The following is an 18207-nucleotide window of genomic DNA, read 5'->3' as shown; positions in this document are numbered from 1 at the left end:
GTGTTCAATATCTTTTGTCCTTTAGTATACTTCTTTTAAAGTTACAACCAAATGTTATTTCAAAACTCTCTCTTTTTTTTTTTTTTCTGAGACAGGGTTTCTCTGTATAGCCCTGGCTGTCCTGGAACTCACTCTGTAGACTAGGCTGGCCTCGAACTCAGAAATCCGCCTGCCTCTGCCTCCCAAGTGCTGGGATTAAAGGCGTGGGCCACCACTGTTCGGCCATTTCAAAACTCTTAATTTGCCTATGTTTTCATCTGGTATTGGGGATTGAACATAGGCAAGCACCCTACCTCATCGAAGCCATCTCTGAGAATGGGGAGATGGCTTAGCTGGGGTAAAAGCATTTGCCCCCGAGCTTTATGACACTAGTTTGATTTCACAGGCTGGCTGCCCATGGTGGAAGGAGAAAACTGACTCCATAAACTTGTCCTCTGATGTCCACATGCTCACTGTGGAACCCCACCCTTCCATAATTAAATAAATGTGATGTAAAGGAATCTCATCTCCAGTGGACACAGGAGAATTTATTTGCCCCACTCTTACAGCCATTTTTGAGCTAGTGAATCCTGGGAATAGTAAGCTTCAAAGTCACTTCTGACCAAAGACTATGGAGACTTTTCTTACTGGATTGAATTGATAATTTGTTTGTTCTGAGACAGAGTCTCACTACATTACTGTAGCCTGGCCTGGAGCTCACAGAGATCCACTTGCCTCTGCCTCCCTCCTAAATGCTGGGATTAAAAATTTGTGCTCCTGGCTTGGAGTGTGTAGTTTGAGAACTTCTCTGGCTCAGAGCATGGTAGTGGCTAGAAGCCTGCCTTTAGCCATGGTCCCTCCTCTGCTTGGTGAAACAGATGGTCAGCACCGGAGGCTCCAGTGACCTTAGGGTGGACTTCATTTCTTAATGGCGGCCAGTTTCTTGCAATGCAAATATTTGGAAATCACACTACTTACTGGGTATGCTAAACTAATGGCTGGACAAGTGACATCTGGAGGGGGACAGGTAGGACAGAATGCTGGAGCTGGTGATTCCGGACTGTCATTCCAGCCACTCAGGAGGATGAGACAGAAGGGTCATATACGTTTCAAGGCTACGAGGGAGTTGAAGGCTAAGTAGTAAGAAGGCTAGGGCTGAAATGCTCACTAGGTGAACATTTGACTAGGATTTGTAAGGCCCTAGGTTCACAATTCCAAGCGTGCTCTCTCTCTCTCTCCCTCCCTCCCCCCTTTTCTCCCTCTCCCCTCTCCTCTCTTTGTCCCTCAACAACTTCACACCCCCCTCCATGGACAGATAAAACAGCCAGACACAGGGACTGAGAAGATGGCTCAGTTGTTAAAGTACTTGCCATTCAAGCCCAAGACTGAAAATTTAGATTCATGGAACCCACATATAGGGTGGGAATGGAGGCCTGTCTGAAATTCACCACTGGGGAGGCAGAAATGTGATCCTCAAAGCAAGTGGGCTAGGTAGCTTATTGAACTCTTGAGTTCAATAAAGGGATCCTGCCCCATGAATAAAGTGGAAAACAATTGAGGAAGACACCTGCCACCAATTTTGGGCCTTCAGCACACACTCACAAAGCACCTGTCACACATAGGAAAATGAGCATGCACACTGCACAAGTAAACACATGAGGGGAAAAAAAAACAATTGCAAAGATTAAACAAACAAACAAAAAGACAGGAGCTGGAAAGATGGCTCAGTAGTTAAGAGTACTGGCTGCTTTTCCAGCGGACCTGGGTTTGGTTCCCAGCACCCATATGGCAGCTCACAGCCTATAACTCCACCTCCAAAGGATCAGATGCCCCCTTCTGGCCTCATCAGGTACCAGGCATGCAGAAAGTGCTAGACTTCTATGAGGACAGAGCGCACGCACATACATATTAAATAAAATTTTAAGGCAGGGCTGGGGAGATGGCTCAGCGGGTAAGAGCACTGACTGCTCTTTCGAAGGTCCTGAGTTTGGATCCCAGCAACCACATGGTGGCTAACAACCTCCTGTAATGAGATCTGATGCCCTCTTCTGGTATGTCTGAAGACAGCTATAGTGAATTATGCTGGAGCGAGAAGGCCGGAGCAAGTGGGGTCGGAGCAAGTGGGGCCGGAGCCAGTGGGGCCAGCAGAGGTCCTGAGTTCAATTCCCAGCAGCCACACACATGATAGCTCACGGCCATCTGTACAGCTACAGTGTACTCATACACATAAGATAAATAAAAAAAAAAAATTAAGGCAGAGGCAAGAGGATCTCTTTGAGTTCAAGGCCAGCCTGGTCTACAGAGCAAGTTCTAGAATAGCAGGGCTACACAGAGAAGCCTGTCTCCATTGCCTGCCCCACCTCATTTACGTTAAAAAGAATTATTTTTACCTATATGTGTATGTGTGTCCCTGCATGTGTACTTAGGCCCTCAGAGGCCAACAGGCATTCGATCTCACAGAGCTGGTGCTGGGACCCAAACCTGGATTCTCCCTTCAACAGCAGCACACACTCTGTAACTTCAGGGCCTTTCCCCAGCCCAGCAACGATTTTGGCTTTTAAAAAAAAATTATTTGTAAACGGGGCAGTGATGGTGCACGTCTCTAATCCCAGCACTTGGGAGGCAGAGGCAGGTGGATTTCTGAGTTCGAGACCAGCCTGGTCTACAGAGTGAGTTCCAGGAGAGCCAGGGCTATACAGAGAAACCCTGTCTCAAAACCAAAAAAATATATATATGTATATATGTATATATACATATATATATATATATAGTAGGGGGACTTGAAGTGTGAACAGAGTATTTTTTTAAAGATTTATTTATTTATTATATGTAAATACACTGTAGCTGTCTTCAGACACCCCAGAAGAGGGCATCAGATCTCATTACAGATGGTTGTGAGCCACCACATGGTTGCTGGGATTTGAACTCAGGACCTTCCGAAGCATAGTCAGTGCTCTTAATCGTTGAGCCATCTCTCCAGCCCGAGTACTTTTCTTTAATGCTTAAAAAAGATCTATTTATTATTATATCTAAGTACACTGTTGCTGTCTTCAGACACATCAGAAGAGGGCGTCAAATTTCATTACTTATGGTTGTGAGCCGCCATGTGGTTGGTGGGATTTGAACTCATGACCTTCAGAAGAGCAGTCAGTGCTCTTAACCACTGAGCCATCTCTCCAGTTCGTATTTTTAGTTTTTTAGACAGGATTTCTCCGATGGTTCAGGCTGCCTTCAAATTCATAATGTCAGGGTGACTGAAGATAAGATTCTCCTACCTCTACCTCCTGAGTGCTAGAATTACAGGCATGCATAATCCGGGTTTATGTGAGCTCCCTGAGACAGGGTTTCTCTGAACTCTGTAGACCAGACTAGCCTCGACCACCTGTCTCTGCTGGGATTAAAGGCAGGAGCCACCAGTGCCCTGGCAGAACCCAATTTTTGCACGCTAGGCAAACACTCTGCCAACTGAGTTACTTTGCCAGCGAGTCTGTAGATTTTGTAACTCTCTTGGCACCTGCATTCCTTGCAAGGGTAGCGTAGAAAATGTGGGCTTCAGAAAGAGCTCACAAGGAGCTTCGTGCATTGCAAAATCAGTACAGAGGTCCCTCGCTTCTCTCGCATGCAGGGATTCGGCATTGGGACGCAGCTTCTGAAAGCCGGGGAGTTCTTTCGAGCCAACTCAACAAACTAGGGTTCACAGATCTCACAGTAAGTAGCTCCGTAGGCGCCGAGCCCCTTGGAAGGGAAGGGGGTGGGGGCGGGATTGGGAAGCCCCGCCCATGGGGGCTGGACCAAGGCGGCCTTCCAACCCGGTTTTGCAGAGCTGAGTTCTGGCTTCTCCAGTTGGAAGCGCACATGCCAAACTGCTCTGGAGTCGCGGGAGGCATCAGCAGATCCCAGACGAGCCTTGAGTGAGGGCTGTGATCTGCCTTACGGGTCACCTCACTCAAGACACAGTGCTCGCACGTTGCAGCAGCTCCAGATCCCACTGCTACCGGAAAGTTACAGGTACCGGAACCGAGAAGACAAGCGCGGCCCAGGAACCGTGGTGAGTTCCCCCGCACGCACTAGTCTGCCCTGTGTCCAGCTTTTTGATGCACTGGTACTCGTTCTGCCACGGCTATCTCCTCTCTGATTCTTCATTGGATAGGTAGATTATGTCCTGGGACTCCAAGGCTGGTTCATATTTTAGATAGCTTCACTTTTTCTTTTCATACTCTACAACAAACAGCCTGAATGAATGATGCAATCTGGCACAGGGGAATCATCAGTAGAAGATAAGAAAATTCTCCAAACCGGGAGCTGAAGTTGCTTGACTTTGCCATCATTTCCATTAGAAATAGAATTTGAAATAAATAACCATATACAGTTATAAAGGAGTAGCTTTAATTTGGGTGTTAAATCTTTCATTCATCAAATTTGTTCGCTTTCTTTAAGTAATTTGGTGTGTGTGTGTGTGTGTGTGTGTGTGTGTACATTCAGAGGCCAAAGGTGTCAGATCCCCAGGAGCTGGAGTTGCAGAAAGTTGTGAACTGACTGACCCCTGTGACCCAGGTGGGTGGCTTCTGCACAAACTCCTATTCTCTGCAAGAACAGCAAGCAAGCTTAACCACTGAGTCATCTCTCCAGCCCCGATTATACTTTATATGAATCTTGCATATTTGTGTGTGTGTGTGTGTGTGTGTGTGTGTGTGTGTGTGTTAGCTCAGACAGGCCTGGAACTCTGGCCTCTTACTTCCATTTCACACGTGATTAAAGCTTATGGGTTGGTGGACATTTGGGTCACCCAAAAGTACCCGTGAAAATGTTTCTCTCCCATCAGCCTTCCTTTTTCTTGGTGACCCTCTAAGAGGAGGGGCACTGGGGCTTGTAAGTCTATTTTTAACATACAAGAAACTTGCTTCAGTTTTTGCCCCCAGTAGGGCGTGTGAGTTCTGTCTGTGATATGTTCTCAGTACTTGTATCTTCGCTCAGATTCTCCCCATTTTTTACGTAGCTTCCTTTTTGAAAAGTGTAGTTTTCTGTCTTTTGTTTTGAGACAGAGTGTATGTAGCCCAGGCTGGCCTGAAACTTGAAAATTCTTTCTGTAGTCCAGGCTGGTATGAACTTGCAGCGATCTTGCTTCCATAGCCTTGGGTGCGTCCACTTTCTTTTCTTTGGTATTTCAAGACCAGGGTACTCTGCTTAGCCCTGGCTGTCCTGGAACTCCCTCTATAGACCTGGCTGGCCTCAAACGTAGAGATCTGCCTGCCTCTGCCTTCAGAGTGCTGGGATTAAAGGCCTGGTGCACCACTGCCAGGGTATTTTTTTTTTAAAGACAGATTGCTCGCTTGCTTGGAACTTGCCAGTTAGGCTGAGCTGGCTAAGCTCTGGAGCCTGCCTTTCTCCTTGTTTCAGCAGTAGGATTGCAAACCTGTGCACCATGCTTGGCTGTGTGTGTGTGTGTGTGTGTGTGTGTGTGTGTGTGTGTGTGTATCCCCCCACCCCCGTATGTGCTATGGTACTTGTGTGGAGGTCAAAAGAAAACTTTGGAATCAATTCTTTTTCTAGGCTATTCTAGGTTCTGGGATTTGAACTCTGGTCATCAGATTCGCACAGTGAGGGCTTTCTACCCATTGAGCTATTTGACCACCCCCTAGCTTTTTAAAAACCACCGTTCTACTAATTAAACTTAGATTGGACTCGTACTATGTGATCCGTTTTCCTAACCCCACCTTGTAATTTTTCTTTTTTTTTTTTGAGAAAGGCTCTTGCAGTAGAAGAGCCTGGGTTTAGATTGAATACTTCTGCTTTATTCTCCTGTCTGCTGAGATTCTGGACATGTACCTGTGTGCCCAGCTATTTGCAGTTTTATTTATTTATTTTGTGATTTTTTTTTTTTTTTTGAGACAGGGTTTCTCTGTGTAGCCCTGGCTGTTCTGGAACTCACTCTGTAGACCAGGCTGGCCTCAAACTCAGTTATTTGCCTGCCTCTGCCTCCCAAGTGCTGGGATTAAAGGAGTGCACCACCACTGCCTTGTTTAAAAAATATGTATTTATGCTGGGCAGTGGTGGCACATGCCTCGAAAAAACAAAAAAAAATGTATTTATTGTTATTGTATGTATGGGTGTGGACCTGAGTGTGTCATGGTGCACCTGTGGAGGTCAGGGGATAAATTTCAGGAGTCAGTTCTCTCCTTTCACCAGGCATCTTTATCTTGCCAGTCCCAAAGTCATTTTCCTTGACTTTGTTTCCCCAATTTCAATTAACTGATTAAGTTAGTCTGTGGTATTGGGCATGGTCCACAGGGCAGTGTACTCCGCTGTCAAGCTGCACCTACAGTTTAGCTCCTCTTCCCTTATTCTATAGCTTCCAGTTTTTGAGACAGGATTAAAACTCAGAGCAGTTCTCCTGCCTCAGGCTTCCTTAACTCCTTTAATGTTGAACTTTTCAGGTATGAGGCACCACACACGTGTGTGCTCATTCGGAAGGCAGCTGGGACTGGTGGGTCTGCTGCAGACTCCAGTCGGCCTGTTCTGTAGCTGCGTGTCGCTCCTGAAGCAGGTCCTCTTCCTGACCCTTCTCTCTGTAGTCTGCTCGTAGGTATGGTAACTCCTGGATGTGGCAGAGCCGAAGCCACAGGCAAGGCCGTGGTTACTTCCCTGCAGTGCTCCAGCATCTTCCAGAGGAAGAACTTTTAGAAAACTTTGGGTTTGAACCATTGTTGGAACCATCTTCCTAGGAGGTCAATCATCCCCCTTTCCCACTTTTGTTTTTGACCATCTCAATTAATCCAGGCTTGCCTTGAACTCCCTGTGTAGCCTTGAACTTCTGACCCTCTGAACTGATTCGGCCCCTGAGTGCTGGGATTACAGGTGTAGGTCATCAACCATGGATTACGTGCTTCAGAGGGCAGAATCCCTGGCTTGCTGTGTTGCTAGTCAAATGCTTTCCTAACTGGACCACAATGCTTAGCTCCTCTACCACCTTGCTGGTCTGTTCCTGGTTGGTCATTTTTCTCATGTTTTGTTTTTTAGTCTCTCGCAAACCCCATAGATCTTCCTTTAGAAACCTCTAAGCTGAGGTTTATGGTGCATTTTTAACCAACAAAGGAAGGTGAAGAGAAAGACCCCAGCACTGGAGAATTGTGAGTACCAGTCGGCTCCGTGCTTCTGGTCCTGTGAGCTAACATCCTCGCCCGCGTGAACAGTGTTGTCTGTTGGTTTTCAGATGTGGCTTAGTGGCTAGAGCACATGCTTGGCCCGTGTTTTGCCCTCATGCATATTTGTGTACCACTTGCATGGCTGGTGCCTGAAGAGGCCACAAGAGGGATCAGATCCTCTGGAACTGGAGTATAGTCGGTTGTGAGCCACCATGTGGGTTCTGGGGTCAATATCATGGCTCCTGGAAGAGCAGCCAGTGCTCTTAACTGGTGAGCCATTTTCCAGCCCCTGAATATTTTTTAAATTTGTTTGTTCATTTGTTTGTTTATTTTTGTGGCAAAGTCGCCTTCTGTATTCTAGCTTGGTTTGTAATTCACAGTAATCTTCCTGCCACAATCTCCTAGTTCTGACACTTCAGATGTGAATTATCGGGCATGGCTTGAATAGCTAGCTTTCTTTCTTAAAAAGATTTATTCCTTTTGCCTGTATGGTGGTACACACTTTGATCCCAGCACTTGGGTGCAGGGGCAGGCGGATCACTGAGAATTCGAGGCCAGCCTAGTTTACACAGTGAGTTTCAGGACAGCTAGGGCTACGTAGAGGTGTTGGCTTATTCATTTTATTATGTTCTTACATCTGTTACCCTGACTCTTCCAACTCCCCAACACTGGGTATGAGCAAAGGAGGAAGGCCAGAGTGGAAAGGGCACATAGACCTTTATAGGCTACTTGAAGATTAGGGCTGTTGAGTTTCTAGGGCCAAGTCCAATTCTTTTTTTTTTTTAAGATTTATTTATTTACTTATTTATTTATATGAGTACACTGTAGCTGTCTTCAGACACAGAGAAGGCAGCATCGGATCCCTTTACAGACTGTTGTGAGCCACCATGTGGTTGCTGGGATTTGAACTCAGGACCTCTGGAAGAGCAGTCATTGCTCTTAACCGCTGAGTTGTCCCTCCAGCCCGGCAAGTCCAATCTTTGTCGTTGGGATGTCTTTAACGTCTTCTGGTCCTTTTGCTCAGTTGACAAACCTCAACAGCAGCGGCAAGAGTAGCGGCAACTATCCTCTTCATCTCCTGAGCGCCTCTCCCCTCTCAGAACGCTGGCATTTATCCCTCCCCTGAGTTCTCAGAGTTAAACCATCTGGAGCTGGCAAAAATCATGCCCCTGTTAGAGCAAGAGACAGTCCTAGTAAACGGCTGCGGACAAACACCCCGTATTCCACATCTGGGACTAAAACACAAACACATTCATATAATATAACTGGGTTTTTAACAAAACCAAAACTCCCACAACACAGAGGGACCATATCTCAAAAAAAAAAAAAAAAAAAAAAAAAAAAAAAAAAAAAAAAAAAGACAAGACATTTCATGTATCTGAATGTTTGCCTGCCCTAATGTATGTGTACAACTTGCATTCAGTGCCCTTATGGATAGGTATGAAGTAAGTCACCATGTAGATTCTGGCAAGGAAACCCTGGTCCTCAGCAAGATCAAGTGCTTTTAACTGCTAAGCCATTTCTCTAGCTCTCTGTTTCCTTTGTAAATTTACATTTTAAAAAGTGGGTGTATGTGCACGCTTTTAACACTGAGACATCCTTCGAGCCCTGATCCTTTTCTCCTTAAACATTTTACTTATCTAAATATTTTTCCATTGATTGATTGATAGTGTGTGTGTGTATGGGTGTGGGTGTGTGTATGGGTGTGTGTGGGTGTGGGTGGGTGGGTGTGTATGTGCATGGGTGTGCGTAGGTGTGGGTGCACAGGTGCTATGGTACATTGTGGAAGTCAGAACACAACATTCAAGAGTCAGTCCTCTCCCTGTAGGATATCGGCCCTGGAGACAGAGCTCAGGCCGACAAGCTTGGCTGCACAGTGCACTGCGCCCTCTCTCTGACCCACAGTAGTCGTTTATTTAATCATAAAAAGGAACTGGCCAGGTGCAGTGCTGCATGCCTATAGTCTCAGCACTTTAACTAAGGCACGAGGGCTTACATTCAGCATAGCCTAGGCAGATTGCCCGAAGAGTTGCATACCAGCCTGGGCTGGCTACCTGACAAAATCTTCTGCCACAACAACAAAAGCTGGGCAATAACCATTTCCTACGATCTATTTTGCACTGTTTAGGGATCTTGATTTTTTTCCTGATGGGCTCAGCCTCTGTGGCCACTTTCAAGATTTACTTATTTTTATTTTATGTATGTGTGCCACACTCATACTGGTGCATGAAGAAGCCAGAGGACAGCACTGGATTTCCTGGGAGTAGAGCTGCCACGTAGGTGTTGAGAACTGAACCTGGATCCTCTGTAAGAGTCGCAAGTGCTCTTACCCATGAGCCGCTGCTGCTCCAGGTCACTGTGCTGACCTTAACTGCCCTTTATTTTGAGGCAGGGTTTCTTGTAGTCTTGTTGGCCTTGAACTCTTATTTTTTTCTTGAGACAGGGTTTCTCTGAGTAGCCCTGGCTGTTCTGGAACTCACTCTGTAGACCAGGCTGGCCTTGAACTCAGAGATCCACCTGCCTCTGTCTCCTGGGTATGGAGATTCACAGTATGTGCCACCACTGCCTGGTGGCCCTGAACTCTTTTTTTCCACTTTCCACACTGATGGTAGACTCACACAGGCAGCCCTGCTGTTATCTGTTTTAATGTAGATAAAATCCATCTTTGAAGATAAGAGGTCAGTGAAGCAGATGGCGGAAGAGGTGATCTTAGGTGCAGAAGGGCTGGCAAAGAGATTTTTTTTTCCCCCTCTCACCCACTTCAGGCCTAAATCCAGCCAAGAAGGAAATGCGTGTTTTCACTTTGGATCCCTGGTTGAGGGCTTATCAGTACGCTTTTAAAATAAAGTCGAATGGATCCATGGTGGAGCTGGAGCCCAGTCTGCACCACAGATGGCTAAGCAGCACAGAAAGTATGGGTGGGCCTGGGCCTGTGTTTGAACACAGACCTTCTGCCTGAACTCTCTCCAGCCCTCGGGGCCCTGGCCTTCCCTTCCCCCAAAAGCCAGGTGTGAAGGTTTCAGAGTCTGGTTCCCAGCAGTGACTTTCCTTTCTCTCTGTGAAGGTGCACAGTTTTCTTTGAAGGAACTAAACTTAGTAGGCTGCTTTCACTGGGCAGTGGGTGGCGCACGCCTATAATCCCAGCACTTGGGAGGCAGAGGCAGGCTGATTTCTGAGTTCGAGGCCAGCCTGGTCTTCTACAGAGTGAGTTCCAGGACAGCCAGGGCTACACAGAGAAATTCTGTCTCGAAAAACCAAAAAAAAAAAAAAAAAAAAAAAAAAAAAAAAAAAAAAAAAAAAAAAAAAAAAAAAAAGTTGCTTTCCTTATAACCAAGGATTTTTTGTTTAAAGTTTTATTTATTTTATATTATGTATATGAGTATTTGCCTACACCTACAGATGTGTGCACCATGTGCACACCTGGTGCCATGGATCCCTGGAACTAGAGTTACAGACAGTTGTGAGCTGCCATGTGGGTGCTGTGAATTGAACCCAGGATTTCTAGCAGAGCAGCCAGTGCTCTTTATCACTGAGCCATCTCTATAGACCCCATTTGTCCTGTTTTTGTTTTTGTTTTTGAGACAGGGTTTCTCTGTGTAGCCCTGGCTGTCCTGGAACTCACTCTGTAGACCAGGCTGGCCTCGAACTCAGAAATCTGCCTGCCTCTGCCTCCCAAGTGCTGGGATTAAAGATGTGCACCACTACCACCCGGCATTTGCTTACTTTCTTAGAGACTGGATCTCTAACCCAGGCTTGCCTTGACCTTCTTAACTCAAACTCATCCTTTAGCTAAGGACAGACCTTTAACTCCTGATCCTCCCCTCCCCTCCTCTCCCTAGTGCTGAGATTGCAAGCACAGACATGCACCACCATGCCCAGCATCTCTGAAATACTGGGAACACCTTATGGACATTTTGGTTTCCTCCCAGGTCCCATGCCTGACTTGGCTTCCTGTTCTCACTGGTTCTGAAGCCCCAGGTCCTGTTAGCCAATTCTGTGACTGTCTCTCTTCAGCTTTTACATAATGCATCTTCCTGGCTCGATTTCCCTCAAGCTGGGCCTCGTTGTCCTGCTTAGTTGACTCACATGATGGATTTGGGGAACATGCTTGCTTGCTTGCTTTTTTCTTTGTTGTGTTAGTATGTGAGTGTCGGGGGCCAGAGGAACTTCTTGTGATTCCTCTGTTCACCTCCACCATGTGGCTGCCAGGCATTGGCTGCAGGCTACTTTCCTTGTTGATCAACTCTCCACTACCATTTTTGTTTGAGGCAGGGTCTGGTGTAGCCCAGGTTGGGCCTCAAACTTGCTATGTAGCTAAAGATGATCTAAAACTAGCACGTTCTCTCTCTCTCTCTCTCTCTCTCTCTCTCTCTCTCTCTCTCTCTCTCTCTCTCTCTCTCTGTGTGTGTGTGTGTGTATGTTTGTTTGTGTGTGTATTGAGACGGGCCATTCTGGAACTCACTCTGTAGACCAGGCTGGTCTTGAACCTAAGAGATCAGCCTGTTTCTGCCTCCTGAGTGCTGGGACTAAATGTGTGTGAAACCACTGCCCAGCAACTCTCTTTCAAAAAAATTATTGTTGCTATTTTTATTTAGGTGTGTATGTGTGTGCGTGTGTGCGTGTGTGCATGTGCCAGAAGAGGATTATGGCTCTCTTGGAGCTGGATTACAGGCAGTTGTGAGCTGCCTGATGTGGGTGCTGGGAACTGGACTTGGGTCCTTTGGAAGAGCCACAAGCACTCTTAACTACAGATCCATCTCTTCAGCCTCAATCATAAACTCTTGCTTCTCTGCCTCCACTTGTAAGAGCTAAGATCACAGGCATATCCCACTGCTCCTGACTTAGGTGGTCCTGGGGTGAAACTCAGGGCTTCATACACGCTGGCCAAGCACTACTCCTGAGCCACATGTGCAGCCCCTTTAAGCTCATTTCTCTTTTTCTCTTATAGGAGGAAAACTCTCCCCAGGATGGTCTCCCACTCAGAGCTGAGGAAGCTCTTCTGTTCAGCGGATGCAGTGTGCTTTGATGTTGATAGCACCGTCATCAGAGAAGAAGGAATTGATGAGCTGGCCAAGTTCTGTGGTGTGGAGGCCGCTGTGTCTGAAATGTATGAACTGTCTGTATTCCCTTTATGATATGGTAAAGAGTTCACCTTTAAAAAAAAAGAAAGAAAGAAAGGAAGGAAGAAAAAAAGAAAGAAGGAAAGAAAGAAAGAGTGGATGAAAGGCTGCGTTAGGGTCTCAGTTCCTAGATTCTGATTTTGGCCCAGTGCTAAGACAAAGGGCTAGGCATTTTTCTCCTGCCGCCTAGAACTGAATTTGCTAGAGCACCGTCTCCATTATCCATCTGCAAATATTCCAGCAAGAACAAAGGAAGCAAAACAGGGTTGTCTCTGCAGAGGAGACACATTCTTAGGCAGCCTGGGAAAATGATTAATCCAAGAAAATTGCACCCCGCACTCGGGCTCTAAACACGCAGTACCTCCTGTCATGGTTGAAAGTGCAGCCTTCCTGCTTCAGTGGCACGAGATCCAGGCTCGAGCCTTCTGTCCCTTCTCTTTGCACTGTACCACAGTGACACCTTCCTGAGTGACGGCTGTCACCTGCTCAGCTGCATTGGCTGCAAGAGCTTTCAGCCTCCGCTGGCTCTCTCAGTAATAAAAGTTCACAGTTTGCGAGCAGGGTGCTTGTGTATGGGCTGTGTGGGTTTCTGACCCGTCTGTGGGTTTGTAGTATATGACATCCGAGTGTCAGTGGGATTCTCAAGCAGACCTCCCGTACACAGCACAGCACATCTGTGTAGCTGGGCTTGTGGCACTACCTTCTTCCTGATGGTTATCACTAAGTCCTGGCATGGGAAGGCGTGTTGACTTCTCAAGGACACCTGTGAAGGCTGGCCTGATCCTTGGGTCTTCCTCCTAGGACACGGAGAGCCATGGGAGGAGCGTTGCCTTTTAAAGATGCGCTCACTCAGCGCCTGGCACTGATCCAGCCCTCCAGGGATCAGGTACAGAGGCTCCTAGCTGAGCACCCACCCCATCTGACCCCCGGCATAAGGTAAGCACTGGCTTCTTATGGGCTTGTGAGGCTCTTTCCTCCTGAGAGGATGCCATTATTGGCCTCCCTTCCCTGAGGGTGTCTCACTTATGTCTGCTCTTACCGTACCCTCTGGTCTTGCTCCTGTCTGTCCCTCCCCCCACCAGCCCCCCATGCCCCCATGCCCCCATCCCCCGCCTTCTCCAGGCCTCTCTAGGGTTTCATAATCTTAGTGTTGGTGCAATGGTTACCCAAAGCAGGAAAGCTCCACCCATTAATTGCTAAGTGTAGCTGAAAAAGCACAATGCCCATTTGTAATTCTAGGACTCAGGAAGTTGAGACAGGAGGATCTTGAGTTCAGGGCCAGCCTGGGCTACAGAGTGAGACCTTGTCTCAGAACACACACACACACACACACACACACACAAGCTGGATGTCTGTGTGACATACCCTTGTACTTGTAGCACATGGGAGGTGGGGGTAGGTTATTAGAAATTCAAAATAATCCACAGACACATACCATCCTATCTCAAAAGCAGCCAGCAAAACAGACAAGCCAACAAAAAAGCCAAGACCAGCTGTGGTGGATCACATCTGAAATATTCATCCTGAGGTGGCGAAGACAGGGTGGCTCTTAAGAGTTCAAGGCCAGTCTGGTTACATAGCAAGAATCATCTTAAAAACAACAACTGACCAAACCAAAGACAATGAAAACCACAGCCACATAATGAAGGAAAACAAAAGTGGGTACATAAATAAAAAGGCATTTGAAGCAGCAGTGGTGGCACACACCTTTAATCCCAGTACTCGGGAGGCAGAGGCAGGTGGATTTCTGAGTTCGAAGCCAGCCTGTTCTACAGAGTGAGTTCCAGGACAGCCAGGGCTACACAGAGAAACCCTGTCTCGAAAAACAAAAAACCAACCAACCAACCAACCAAACAAAAAAAGGCATTTGATACTGAATGTGCAGAGAGGTTTCTGGCTTCAGAATGACTGCTCTGACCAGCTACAACTTCAATGAAGTAATTTTATTTAAACACACATAACCCTAATGAACAACACCCTACCACCAATCAAACAAAAAGGAAAAACATGCAAAACGTTAATCTCATGGGTATGATCCTTATAGTCCACCAGTACTGGATCCAGGGGAAAAAAAGCCCTAACATCTTTTTCATGTTTCCTCCTTGTAACTGCTGTGCTTGGTTTTGGGGGTTTATTTTTGTAGGGAGCTGGTAAGCCGCCTCCAGGAGCGGAATGTCCAGGTGTTCCTCATCTCTGGTGGCTTTAGGAGCATTGTGGAGCATGTTGCTGCAAAGCTCAATATCCCAACAACCAATGTATTCGCCAATAGGCTGAAATTCTACTTTAATGGTAAGATCTGAATGGTGGCATACCCCCTTGCTTTTCTGGCCTACAATTTAATATTCTAGGTAATGTCTGGTGGAATGTAACTTAAAGACTGGTGGCCCTGGAGTTATAATAACAACAATAACAATAATAATAATTATTATTATTCATCTTAAAGATTTATTTTTATTTTATGTACATTGGTGTTTTGCCTTCATGACTGTCTATCTGTGTGAGGGGCCAGGTCCCCTGGAACTGGAATTACAGACAGTTGTGAGGCATCATGTAGATGCTGGGAATTGAACACAGGTCCTCTGGAAGAACGGTCAGTGCTTTTAACCTCTGAGGCATCTCTCCAGCCTCACATGAATTATTCTTTTATAAATTTTTTATAAAAAAGTGTTTTAAAAACACTTTTATGGGGGCTGGAGAGGTGGTTTAGGGGTCAGAGCACCAGCTGCTCTTCCAGAGGATCCTGGTTCAGTTTCTGGCACCCATATTGGACAATCCACAGCTATCTGTACCTCCAGTTTCAGGGTACCTTATTCCCTCTTCTGGCCTCTGAAGGCACCAGGCACTCATGTGGTGTATAAACAGACATGCAGGCAAAACACACACACACACACATAAATAAAAGTAAATAAATCTTCAAAACAAACCTGTGTGACAAACAAATACCCTTGGAGTCCAGAAGAGGGGATCAGTCTGCAGCCGGAGTTACAGGCTGCTCTGAGACACCTGATATGGGTGCTGGGAACTGAACTCAGGTCTCCTGCAAGAGCTGTCTACACTCTGAACTGCTGAGTCTTCTCTCCAGCTCCTCATGAACAGCTCTTTTGACTGATACTGTCTGCACTTTGGTGTTCTTAGCTCTGCAGAACAGGCTGGGGCTGTCAGCTGTCCTGGCTTGACTCTGCGTACATATTGTCAACCATTTGTGTTTCTTTCTTATTGTAGCTGGAGCAATTTAGACCCAACAAGGAGCTGGGTTAATGAGTTGCTGTGTTACCACTGCCCTTGGGTCACCTGAGGTCACAGCTACATTTTACATCATCTCAGAAAGCTCCAGTTGTGCTGCACTCTTGAGATGCTGAGGCAGGAGAATTTCAACTGGAGCCCAGTTTGGGATATAGAACAAAAACCTTGTCTTTAAAAACCAAAAACAGGATGAGACATGACTCGGTGGTTAGGAGTCCAGGCTGTTCACTTAGAGGACCTGACTTTCTTTGTAAGTAGAGTATTGGTTGGCAGCTCACACTAGTCAGGATTCCACACACCTGCATTCACACACGAACTCTCGAGTGCATGTGCGTGAGCACACACACACACACTCTCTCTCTCTCTCAAAACAATAAAAGTAATCATAATAAATAAATAATAAAAATAAATTAAACAGCAAACAGAAGCAGTCTTGGGCTGGGCTGGGTTCTTGTAGAGTTCTTGCCCAGCCTGCCTGAAGCACTGGGTTAACACATAAACCAGGCAGGAAGCAGGAAGATCAGGAGTTTGAGGTCTTTAAACATAGTATATATAGTAAATTTGACTATAGCCTGGGCTCTGTGAAACTGTGTCTTAGAACACAAAAAAGGAGCCGGGCAGTGGTGGCACACGCCTTTAATCCCAGCACTTGGGAGGCAGAGGCAGGCGGATTTCTGAGTTCGAGGCCAGTCTGGTCTACAGAGTGAGTTCCAGGACAGCCAGGGCTATACAGAGAGACCCTGTCTCGGAAAAACAAAAAAACAAAAAAACAAAACAACAACAACAACAACAAAAAAGGGGGGGCTTTTTGTGGCTATGTCATAGGGTAGCTGGTAATCTTTTTTTTTTTGGTTTTTTCGAGACAGGGTTTCTCTGTGTAGCCCTGACTTTCCTGGAACTCACTCTGTAGACCAGGCTGGCCTCGAACTCAGAAATCTGCCTGCCTCTGCCTGCCTCTGCCTCCCAAGTGCTAGGATTATAGGCGTGTGCCACGACCACCCGGCTGGACTCCATCTTTAACATAAAAACAAAACAAACTAAGCCAACAACAAAAACCAAACAAAACCAATGAGTGAACCCGACTTGGGGACTCGTTCTTTACACCTAGGAGGCTGAGGCTGGGGGATTGCTTCAAGTCCTACACCAGCCTGAGCTACAAAGTGGCACCCAGTCTCAAATACACCAAGCCAACCCCAAACCCATTAGTGAATGTGTTAACTCCTGTAAGAACAGAAATAAAGCTGGAGCTGGGGATGGGATTCAGTTGGCAGGGTGCTCGCCTAAACCTGCAGTCTAGCCCTGGGTTCCATCTCCAGCCTTGCAACCAGGCATGAGTGCATGCACACCTGGGGTCAGGGCACTCCAGATGGGGAAGGCGGAACATCAGACATTCAGGCTCATCCCAGGACATAGTAAGTTCCATGGTAGCCTGGCCCACATGAGATCCTATTTCAGGAAGAAAAAAAAAAAGTGAGAATAAGTTGGTATTTCCTTTAGGTAACATTAACAGTGTATTAGTGTGATAAGCTTATGTGTTGCTATATTATGATGCTCTGCTTTCTCAACAAAGTTTAGAATAGCTATACTGGAAGCTTAGAAGATGCAGCTCACTGAACTGAAGGTGACCCACTAGAGTGACCTCCTCGGGAACAGGAGTCAGGTTCCATGCAGTGTGACTGTGCAGAGGGCCACTTTAGACCTAATACTGATATTTACGCCCAGGATGCCTCTGTGAATCTAATCATTTCCCCATCCCTTCAGGTGAGTATGCAGGTTTTGATGAGATGCAGCCAACAGCTGAGTCGGGTGGCAAAGGAAAGGTTATTCGATTTTTAAAGGAAAAATTTCACTTTAAGAAAATAATCATGATTGGAGATGGAGCTACGGACATGGAAGCCTGCCCTCCTGCTGTATGTATTCAAGAGTGTTTTTTTGTTTTTGTTTTTGTTTTTGTTTTAAGTTGGTAATTTTGTTTTCTAGGTCTGGCTGAAAGTTTACAACAGAAGTTAAATAAGAGCAGCTAAATATATCATGATAAGAACACAAAGCAACTAAAAGACATTCAGTCTAGAAATATTTATGAATAACTACCTTAAGTCAGTGTTCTATTGCTATGAAGAGGCACCATGACCAAGGCAACTTAGGAAAGAAAACAGTTAATTGAGGCCTGGATTACAGTTTCAGAAGGCTAAGTCCTTCATCATCATGGTAGGGAGCATGGTGGCAGGCAGGCAGGCAGGCAGGGAGGGGGATTGAGCAGTAGCTGAGAGCTGACGTCAGCAAGTTGAAGGCAGAGAGAGTGAGACTGGCGTGTGTGTATTTTTACAGTATATATTTTATATTTATTTTTTTTTTAAAGCACTAACCACTCCCCCTCCTTCCTAGGACGCTTTCATTGGCTTTGGAGGCAATGTGGTCAGGCAACAGGTTAAGGACAACGCCAAGTGGTACATCACCGACTTTGTTGAGCTGCTGGGAGAACTGGAGGAATGATCTTGACTTCCCTCTCACTCAGAACAACTCCACCTTCTCAAGGCTACACAGTTAGGCTCCTGGGAGAGTCTAGGAGACAGCTATTTTTTTTCTACTGTAGTTCCAACATTAATATGACTACTAATCACATGGAGAGTTTTATATTCTGAATTCTTTGTGTATATTCCTACAAATATTTTACCTGGAGCTTTCTGAGGTACATAGTAAATTAAATGCTTTTACTCTTGCAA

The 18207-nt window shown here is 46.2% G+C and overlaps 1 protein-coding gene across 3 annotated transcripts in view; it reads left to right on the top strand.

Annotated features, from left to right (window-relative positions):
• Nucleotides 1–18207, top strand: part of Psph (phosphoserine phosphatase) — a 23749-nt gene extending 5542 nt beyond the window's left edge. For 2 of the 3 annotated variants that reach the window (XM_031338092.1, XM_031338094.1), the window contains exons 2-8: nt 3605–3687; nt 3801–4027; nt 12070–12228; nt 13043–13177; nt 14385–14530; nt 17246–17394; nt 17870–18207. In XM_031338092.1, coding sequence (XP_031193952.1) covers nt 12089–12228; nt 13043–13177; nt 14385–14530; nt 17246–17394; nt 17870–17977 — 678 coding nt within the window. In that variant the 5' untranslated portion in view covers nt 3605–3687; nt 3801–4027; nt 12070–12088 and the 3' untranslated portion in view covers nt 17978–18207. Of the gene's footprint in view, nt 1–3604; nt 3688–3800; nt 4028–6996; nt 7107–12069; nt 12229–13042; nt 13178–14384; nt 14531–17245; nt 17395–17869 lie in introns of all 3 variants that reach the window. The other variant, XM_031338093.1, reaches the window with a different exon arrangement.

This window comes from Mastomys coucha, unplaced genomic scaffold, assembly GCF_008632895.1.
Source record: "Mastomys coucha isolate ucsf_1 unplaced genomic scaffold, UCSF_Mcou_1 pScaffold22, whole genome shotgun sequence".
NCBI lineage: Eukaryota > Metazoa > Chordata > Mammalia > Rodentia > Muridae > Mastomys > Mastomys coucha.
This window is presented reverse-complemented; position numbering and strand designations above follow the sequence as displayed.